Source organism: Diadema antillarum, unplaced genomic scaffold, assembly GCF_040938485.1.
Source record: "Diadema antillarum isolate AM-2024a unplaced genomic scaffold, OU_Dant_1.0 seq00000218_RagTag, whole genome shotgun sequence".
NCBI lineage: Eukaryota > Metazoa > Echinodermata > Echinoidea > Diadematoida > Diadematidae > Diadema > Diadema antillarum.
The window spans coordinates 367,052-377,245 of NW_027271273.1; the positions used below are offsets into that span (position 1 = coordinate 367,052).

At 39.8% G+C, this 10,194-nt stretch overlaps 1 protein-coding gene across 1 annotated transcript; it reads right to left on the reverse strand.

Annotated features, from left to right (window-relative positions):
- Positions 1–329: 329 nt before the first annotated feature.
- LOC139729125 (quinone oxidoreductase-like) lies at positions 330–9,877 on the reverse strand. Its single transcript, XM_071640055.1, has 9 exons — positions 9,802–9,877; positions 8,342–8,501; positions 7,199–7,351; positions 5,920–6,086; positions 5,350–5,401; positions 4,167–4,316; positions 3,430–3,531; positions 2,775–2,870; positions 330–1,015 (listed from the first exon to the last, which is right to left on the reverse strand). The coding sequence occupies exons 2-9, from the start codon at positions 8,459–8,461 to the stop codon at positions 854–856; spliced, it is 1,002 nt and encodes a 333-aa protein (XP_071496156.1). The 5' UTR covers positions 8,462–8,501; positions 9,802–9,877; the 3' UTR covers positions 330–853.
- Positions 9,878–10,194: the final 317 nt, after the last annotated feature.

The window sequence follows — 10,194 nt, forward strand, 5'->3', positions numbered from 1 at the left end:
TATCATCAACTCACAGTGATCACAAACATGTTCCTCACCTCATCACTGAAAAAAAAAAAAAAAACTTTTTCACTGCCATTGCAAGATTCTTGGAGGAAAACTGCAGAGCGATCTACACATACAAATTACTACAGTATAATGCTGACAAAACTTTTGGAAAACTCAGAATAAAAATTACAGATATTTCAGGTAACCTTGATAACTGACAGAGGTTAATTGAAAACCAAAGATATGCACATAAGCTTTGCTTTTGCAGCGATCTTCAAGTTTTTTTCTTCAAATTCAGATTTTCGTAATTCAAATAAGTCGATGATGACAAAATTGGCAAAGGTATAATTATGGCAAGACACATCAATCCAATAAAAAAAGCTGTTCAGGAAGCTGAAATCAGTATAAATCATGACTTGTCCAAAGGAGAAATAGAGATTCATTTACGACACTGTATCAAAGGTAGGTGAAAGAGTTGAATATAGGACAAATTACAAATGTTTCTGGTTTTCCAGTATTTCATAAAGCTGTGATTATACATTCTATGGGTCAAACTCATTTAAGACTTGTCACTGTCACATGAGATGAAAAGAATGCGTGTGGTTAACAAGACACTGAACATATGCTAAATTCAACATTGATTTCAATTCAAGTAATGATGACTTTGCGGAATGTCTACACTGCCAAGAATTTCAGTCACGCAAGTCTGATTCAGCAAAGGTCGACTGTGTATAATATTGTCAAACCTTGGTGGTACTTAGTCCTATAACAATTCCTTTTTTTCAAGGTTCCGATTGATCAATTTCTATCACGAAGCCCTTTCACGCAGAGAATGATGATGTGATGGTAATGCCACCCCTCCCTCTCATGGGACCAGGACAATTCTCCCGAGAGTCGACTTGGTCTCGATGACCTCCTTGTGGGCAGCAGGGGCCTCCTCCAGCGAGTACTCCCGGTAGACGACCGGCTTGATCCAGCCACCCTCCATCCCTGCATGGACAGCTGCCACTTGGGCCTCTCTCTCAGCCTGACAAAATATCACAAAGACAGAACAACTCATTTGACATGAGACTACCTGGGTAATTATTTTCAACCCACCTCCCCTGACACCCCCCTCCTCCCCGAAAAAGAAAGAGACCCGTGGTTCTCGCGCTCACCTCAGTATCGCAAGTTCACTTTCCATCCATTCTTGCAGACTCTTAACTGAGAACATTGGAAACTTGGGGTGGGGCAGCTTTGGGGACAGGGTGTCCATTTGCATATTCCATCACAATGATAAAAATACCTGCCAGGTACACTGCACTTAAAAAGTTGGACTATGCAGTTAAAAAAAAAAAGATTTATAGCTTTATCACTTCTGATTCTAGAGAAGAATGTTATTGAATATTACTTAATTTAAGAGGTTTGGGCCCCCTAGGAGACCCCCAAGGGGAGCATGGTGCCCATTCGAACACAATGAGATCCTATCCCTCTAGGAATGCTACTTGCCAAGTTTGGTGAAAATCCATAATGTTGATTTCAAGAAGATGAAAATGTATGATATAGGCCCACATTTGGATCCCTCACACCCCCCTCCCCTGGGTGCCGGGAAGGGGGGGGGGGGGGGGAGGGAGGGGGCATCCATGATTCCGCTAGAACAAACTTGAAACTGCAGTCATCAACAAACTAACTCATGGTATTACCTTTGCTTTATCACTTCTGGTTCTAGAAAGGAAGATTTGTAAATATTCCTTAATTTTGGGTGGTTTGCCCCCCCCCCCCCCCTTAAACAGATTGTCTGATTTTCCTCAAACTTTGCTGATGTGTTCTATTTTTACTGTCGCCTTCCCTCAATTCATATATATACATTCACATACATTATTTGGGGTTCATTCTCCTTTAAATTTGATGTTACAGGTGTTCTCCTGTATATGTATATTGTCATGACTATGCACATCCTTGTATTTGTTTTTGTTTAAAAAATAAAAAAAGTTCTATCATCTCTACATGTAACAGTATCGTAAGTCCCCAAAAAAATTTATAACAGAACCTTCTGCAATGTTAACTTTAAAAATAGTGAATCAATTAAAATACAATTTCAGGGTATGAAACTACATGTATAACTTATGACCCACATCTTACAGAAAACTCCATCCGATTTGCTTCAGTGGTCAAAGAGAAATAAGTAGTTTAATAGAGCATGTCAGGAATTCCTTCCCTCCAGGTTCTGCCCATTGTGTTCACACATTGATGCAGTTCCAAGAGCATCCATCAAACTTGGAAGAATTGGACCCATGGCATGCTTTACAATGATCCACATTTCTCTGTGACCACTTCACCAAACTGAATGGGGTTTTCTGCAAAATATAGCTAAGATGTTATATTTTAAGACCCTGAAGTAGCATTTAGACAGTGTAATAATCATATTGGAAGTTATCGATGCAAAAATCCGGTTGTAATTTTTTTGGGGGACATACTGTACTGTTCACATAAAATCTGGGATTTGATCTCATGTGTCTCTAATTTTCTCTTATATGAAGAGTTTTATTGGAAAATGAGCCAAGTGCCATTTTTAAACATTCCAAAGTCCATCATCAGATAGAGCAAAATTAAACCTTTCCAGTAATACCTCACTTGTGACATAACAAGGAATATTCTAGACGTTATGATTAAAAATATACTGTATTTTCTAATTATTTTCTTTGTTTTTATAGCAGCTTTAATCACAAATATCTCAACTTGAATAAAATGGAGTTTGCTTGTTTTGCGATAAAACTCTTCATATCTCTAACATTTGTATCACTTACTTTAGTTGTCAGGGCCAGCATTACTCCAACAACAGATGTTTCTTTAGCCATGGTTGCCCGTGGACTGATCTCGATGTCTCCACGACTACCAACAATCTGTGTTATTCAGAGAGAGATCAGATGAATTTCCCATCACAACACAACATATAACTTCATTTGGGAGTGTGTGTTACATATATATTTACACACATACTTACATAAATGGATACACACATATTTCTATACACACATACTGTAAAAGTGGAAATTTTCGCAGTGTTGAAATTTTTCACACATTTCGCACAACCAGAAACTAGCGTGACAATAAAAGCATGCAAATATTTTTGCTTGACCTATGTTCCAGTTGTTGATGTCTTGATTCTGCGGAATTAAAAACATGCTGAACTCAGCTTACCCAGCCGAGTGCGAAAAAGTAGTGGCGCAAAAATATCCACTTATACAGTGCATATGTTTCACTATGTAATCTATAGATATCCAACACAGCTCGCTAAATGCCAAGTTCTATAGCCTCTAGGAGAGGAGTTTTATATTGCAGAAAGAAAAAATTAAAGTCAGCTGTAGGCTACACGTGTAAAAACTGATATGGCGAAGATAAGAAATCTAATCAACAGCTCCTGACTGGGGATTATCCTTGAGAATAAGCTAATAAACTCACCGCCACTGTGCCTCCTGGGCTCAGCATGTCGAGATCTTTCTGTAGGTTGACGTTGGCAAGCATCTCCACTATCACGTCCACCCCTTGTCCGTTGGTGGCAGCCTGCAAAACAGATATACATCCTTTTCAAGGTTTTCAATGGTTATCGTCAAATAGTATACAAATATACCAGGCCCGAGAGGTTCTGGTTAAAACTATGTACATGAGGTGACTTCAATAGCACTATTTTACATGTTTGTTTTATATCCTCACAAATTATTTCAAGACTAACAGCAGAGTAAGTGGGATTTACTCACCGTTTAAAATTCTAAAGTTGACAGATCACTCAATTTAAACAAGTTCATATCTTCTACATGCATGATATACCTGTACGTGAAAACCAAACCTGTCTTCTCGCACAGTGAAGATGCTGCGATATCCATTCATTTGTACGTATGTGAAAACCTAAGCAGTCTTCTCGCGAAGCGAAGAAGCCACGTTGGTGGAAACCGGTACTGTATTTGCATCAATGAGTGGGATTCAATGCCCTCTCATACACTAAAATATGTGCGCGTGACATATAAGTGGTACATTTAGCAAATCAACATCATGATATAGTTTATCTATTAATTCCATAGGGAAATAATTTCTCAACTACTTTCTTTGTTTTTTAGCAGCTTTAATCTCCAATATCTCAAACTGATAAAAAATGAATGCATCTGGTTTTGTATTTGAATTTTCATGTGTCAGCTTATTACCATTATCTTGCTGATGTAGCCCTCTTCTCTGTGACTGAATGCTTCATGTGCACCCTCTCTCTTGATCAGCTCCAGACCTTCTGCCGAGCCAGCCGTGCCCAAGACACGCATGCCATACTGACGACAAAACTGGAGGGCAGCAATCCCTACCTACAGAGAGTAAACAGAGTGTGGAGGTGAAAAAAAGAAGAAAAAAATCAAATTCAGTTGAATTTAGATCACCTCAAATGTTTGTTATTTTACTGTTTGCTGTTTAACAGGAACCACAAAAAGCCAAGAACTTTACAAAGGCTTTGGTGAGTCAAGGTGCACTCGTGGAAAGTGGTATCAAAATTTTATCCAGTGGACACAAGATTTACACCAAACTGTGAATATGTTTCAAATCAATTTCACTATGCACCTGTACCAAATTTTGTCTTCTTGTATACACATTTCAACATTTCACTGCATAACATGTCTATTTTCAAGGTTTCAATATAAGGATCACATACAAAGGAGCTCTTTGAAATGTCAGCTCCGCGAGGATATTCAGACATTTCCTGAACATCATTGATGTACATTCTGCAGAATTAAAATAGTACATGAAAAAAAAAAAGAATTTTGAATTACCATGAGTTGATTCATAATCTGCAGTTAATCACACAGGTAATTAGAATACTGTTTCATAAATATGAACTGAATTTCCCCGTACTCCTGTGTACTTTCAACACACATCAATTCAACACAATATGTCTACTGTTTGTAGTTTGCACATTTCTTCAACCTGAATGAATTACGGACAAGAGATCTCCATTAAAGGAAAACTGATTGCTAAAATATTGCTATCGGGAGCATAGTCTGTTAACCTCTTTCAATTCACACTTCATCCTCTGTGAAAACACAAACAAACAAAGCCACAAACATTTTCATATTCATACGTTGAGCTTTTTCGTGCTTTCAGTGGTTGAGAAGCAAAACTGAATGAATGCGTTGATGACAGGTACGTGTAGAACAGATACCTTCAAAAGTAAAAATACTTTGCTGAAATACCGTACACTAATTACTCTTTACACTTTTCTCCCATTCTTCATGGTTTAAGACAAATTAACATTCTGCTAATCCTGCATTTTCAATGGGCTACATATCCACGTTGGCATTGAACACATCACTGCTAACAGTTGGTATTGTTTGCCTAAATACTCACAGCACCGCTGGCACCGTGAATCAACACTGTGTGGCCGGGCAAGGTGCGCACTCTGTTGAAGGGAAGCAAACAATAAAATCTGCAATGTCATATTTTTAGTTTACTTATCACATGTACTCAGCCAGCATCCTAACTCACTTTTAATCAAAAAGAAATATCAGGAAAAGGTAAGATTTCACCTCGTGTTTTCCATCTTCCAAGCAATCACTGATTATATACTTTGCTCATGATACAGGTAAATATCTATGACCTCCTATCCAAAGCCTACATAAAATGGAAACTCACTATCAGTATAAGTGAACTAAAATAATTGTCACAAAATGATAATCTCATGGTAATTGCAAAGAAATTGTTGCATGCATTACACTCTGAATAACTTTTATAACTGGGTGGAATTGATTAACACTAAGTAGCAAGAGAATAACTGTAAAACCTGAATAATACAGCCAAAGGCACAAAGGAGTTACTGTGAACAGAATACATTCATACAGAAATACACAAAACAAATAAATGACTAATTACAGTATGAAGACACAAGCAAAGGAAAGAGGATATAATATATATCAGAACCTTTGAAAGAGAGCTCTGTAGGCAGTGAAATAAGGGATTCCCAGCGTGGCGCCCTGTTTGAAGTCCAGATTGGAGTGGAGTTCGTACAAGTTGCTTTCCTCAGCGACGGTAAACTCGCCATATGTTCCTAGCGCAGATGGCATGCACATGTAGACTCTGTCCCCAGGCTTTTTTTGTCAAGGAAGAAAGGTCCAAGCCAAATGGCATGAAAGAATTGCAACTGATTGTAAGCTTGGTACTGCTAACATCTGAATGGCTACCCAACCTATTGAACACATTTACATTTTTATGCGAGGTATCATACAAGCTTAAGAGCTCCATAGATCTCCTTTCAATTGGAATTATGATAGCATGAAGGGGTACAGATTTGGTCAAACTATTGTCCAAATAATTGTCAGTCAAAAACAATATAAAAAGATTGAAATTTTCATATTCTCATATCTAATAATTCTCTGACTTCTAGATATGATGAGAAGCATGGACAAGGTGCATGAACAATCTACTTAAGCTAACTTTACCCATATGTAGAAGTAGTGTTACTGGAACTTCAAAACCTACTAGTAAAGAAATCATACTGCACAGTGTTGTGCAATCAATGACGGAGTTTGCCATTTTCTAAGACATATCATAACAACATACAGAAAGTGGATAAAGATGGCATATTTACCCCCCCCCCCCTCCAAAAAAAACAAACAAACAAAAAACCCACATAAATGACTGCATCAAATAGAAATTGGCAATGCAAGCTGACCCAGTCTGATGTCAAACACAATCATGACATGACAATAATCAGCAAAACAGTATCAGACCACTTCAGGTAAATCAACATATCTTTTACACATTATACACCTATTGATGCATTTCTTAAATCTTGCATGCAGGAGAAATTTAGTATGAATAATCACCTACCTGTTCTACACTGAGGCTATCACTCTCATCAAGTATTTGCTCATGATGATGGTCTCCTGTATTTCTGTCATATCTAGAGTTGCTTACTTCGTCTTTTGAACGACAGGTTCATGTGATTCTTATTAAAGTTTGCATACACATAAAATAACACCTGCTTGTCTTCATTCTGTATCCTTATAAAATAATATTTTAGTTAATCACTTGCCTGAGTTCAACTGTTAAATTCAAAGAATGATATACCGGTACTCAATAACTTTCTTCGACTGACTTTGTGTTACATTTATGTATGAAAAAAAGAAGAAGAAGATAACCAGAATCAAGATAAGTCAATCAAAGGTCCATCACTCGAGTGCTTCCAGAAAGACCTCACCTTGTATTTTTGCACCTTGGACCCGACCTTTTCCACCGTCCCTGCAGCGTCGGACCCCGGGGTGTACGGGAGTGGAGGAAGCACGGCTCTGTTGCCGCTCCTGATGTACGTATCCACTGGGTTCACGCCAGCTGCCACTACCTTCACAAGTACCTGCCAGACATCACGAAGGGACAGTAGACAGCAATCAGATTACAGTCGACTCCCGTTATAACGAAGTCCTCGGGATTGGCAGTTTTCTTTTGTTATACTGAAACTTTGTTAAACCGAACAAATGAACGATAAAAAAAAACATACAGTTGATAATGTTGGAGCATGAACATTTACTTCCTTGTAACTGGAATTTCGTTATAACCATGTTCGTTGTAACGGGAGTGTACTGTACTGTAACAACAACAACAACAACAAAGCAGGCCTGACCTGAGCATCAATACACTTGCAGGCAAACCAGATCTAAATTTTAGATTGATTACTCATTAGCCATTAAAGCAGGGAAATTACATCAAGTATCATTCATAAGTTATGAAAGTAGGTAGAGATTACAGAAAACAAAATCAAGAAAACCTGTAACCCAGGTTACTGTACTGCATACTTATTCTGTATTGGACAATGATTTTTTTTTTAATGTATACATTGGAATGAGGAGGTGAATCACAAGAGTGTTGAGGGAATGATTGATCCTAAATTTGTTCAGCCTTCCAGTGATCTATCAGTATTATTTCTAAAAATTCTAGAATTTACCTGTGAATTTGTACATCAGTGTATGAATGTATATGTCAGTTAAATATTGTTCTGCAGAATGTATATGTCAGTTAAATATTGTTCTGCAGAAAATGAGAGCAAATCGGGGGTCATACTTATTTTCCTTGAAATAAAGAATATGGTATATGGTAGCAGTCATTCTGAAGTGTAAGAACAGTCATACTAACTAGAAAACATCAAAAGAATGGTGCAGTAACTCTTTAGGAGTGACTGTGGTTTCTCCTACCTATTCTATGCAGTTCAAGCTACATCCAGTTACCCACTGCTAAGTCCCACATATTAAGAATTATATCTTCTTCATATCATAGCCTCTTGAAAAACTGTTGGACATACCTACCGATGAACTGCTTGGATGGTATTAGTAACTAATGGGCATCTTACCTGGTTTTCTGCTGGTTCTGGAATAGGAAGGCCAGTCTCTACTTTCATGACCTCTGGGCCACCAAACTGGGCAACTCGAACGGCTCTCATGATGCTGGACACTACCCTCTGAGCTCTCATTACATCAAACCAAGGAATCAAAAGGCTCGCTGCGCAGGATCTGTCAAAAGATGTGGCATGAAGAAACATAATTAGCATCATTCAGGTTTTTCTCGTGTGGATGGGTAGGGGACTAATGCATCGGGTTGGCACCCTGCTCTTTTTGCAACGAACGAAGTGGGATCTTTTACGTGCATGAGTCGCTGCTAACCAAAGAGATCTGTTGCTAACTCACACATGGGACCTCCAAGGGACTTTTCAATTTCACCTCGTGGACATGGCCATCAAGAAAATGTTGTCATTTTAATGAACTGCGCATGCTCCAGGTTCTCCAGCACGTCGAACGCCAGAATTCCAATGCACATCGCAAACGGCATGCATTGAAAATCGAAATGGGTGATAACACCGCGGACGTGACAAGTGAACTGCAGCCATTAGCCACTCTCGTACGAGACTGGCGGGTACATCCACACAATTGAAAAGTCCGTACTGTTTCTATCCAAAGGACAGTAGAGTGTTTTGCCCCTTTACTATCATTAGACGGGATGGAATGTGCAGGGACCGCGGAACTGGGGGGGGGGGGGGGGGTTAATTGTAAGTAAACCAGAGGCCGTGGAACATTTTAAGTATGTGTGCGTGTGGGGGGCCTGCAGCCCCCCCCCCCCCCCCCCCACACACACACACACACAAACACACACACTTTTGGCTCGGTTGAAAAAAAAAATGGGGGAAAAATCAGGGGGAAAAAAAAGACACAAGAGCCATGAAGTTCAATTTCCAAAGATTCCGCCCTCAGATCCTTCCCGTCTATAAAGCGGGGGGGGGGGGGGGGGGGGGGGGGGGGGGGTTTACTGACTGTTGACCTAGACTAGACACCACCCCTCCCCCCCCCCCTCACACACAACCACACACACACACACACACACGCTGAAAGCGTTCCGCGGCCTCGCTCTGGTTTACAATATACCGTTACACATAATTAACAGTGATGTCAATGAGACTTTGGAATCGAACCCGGCATTAACCAAAGTCAGTTCTTGCTAATAGTAAATGCTGTGCATGTATCTCCTGTAATTTGCATATGCTACCAGGGCAACCGTTGGCGTTGAAATACACGTACTATCATTCAATACCTGTACCCACTGACGCTATACCCACACTATACATTACATGCAAGGTGAAGTGAACGGGACTTAGACTGCCCATGATATACACATGCATGCGAACACACTGCACAGCAGTTTGGACCCAATCGCAACATTCATACTGTCGTTTCATTGCCGATTTAAAGTTTATCTATCAGCTCATAACATAACAATAACGATCGACAATACAGATATCATCATTCTGACTGTACTAACCAGCTAATCCGGTGGACTGGAAGAGGCTCTTCAGAATTTCGCTTGGAGATCGCGTACAATAGCGTGCTCTGCGAATCTTGAACAGCTTGTCCAAGGCTGAACCCTTCCTACTTTTATGCCAGCATTTGTACTCTGTATGTGAATGTTGGGTGAAGTCGGCCGCGGGAAGCGTCTCGCGGCGCGGTCGTAATGAAGCTGTACACTGAAAGGAAACTTTGGAAAGAGCACGCTCTTTGCTTTGGAGTGCCTCATCCAGGCACGTGCAAAAGGCGATGCGGCTGAAGGGGGCGTGGTCGCCATACTCGACGCCATTTCGACGCACCTGGGATCGGATCCCCTGACATCAACTTTGACGATATGTTCAGCTTGAGCAGATGAAAAATATAGATCTAC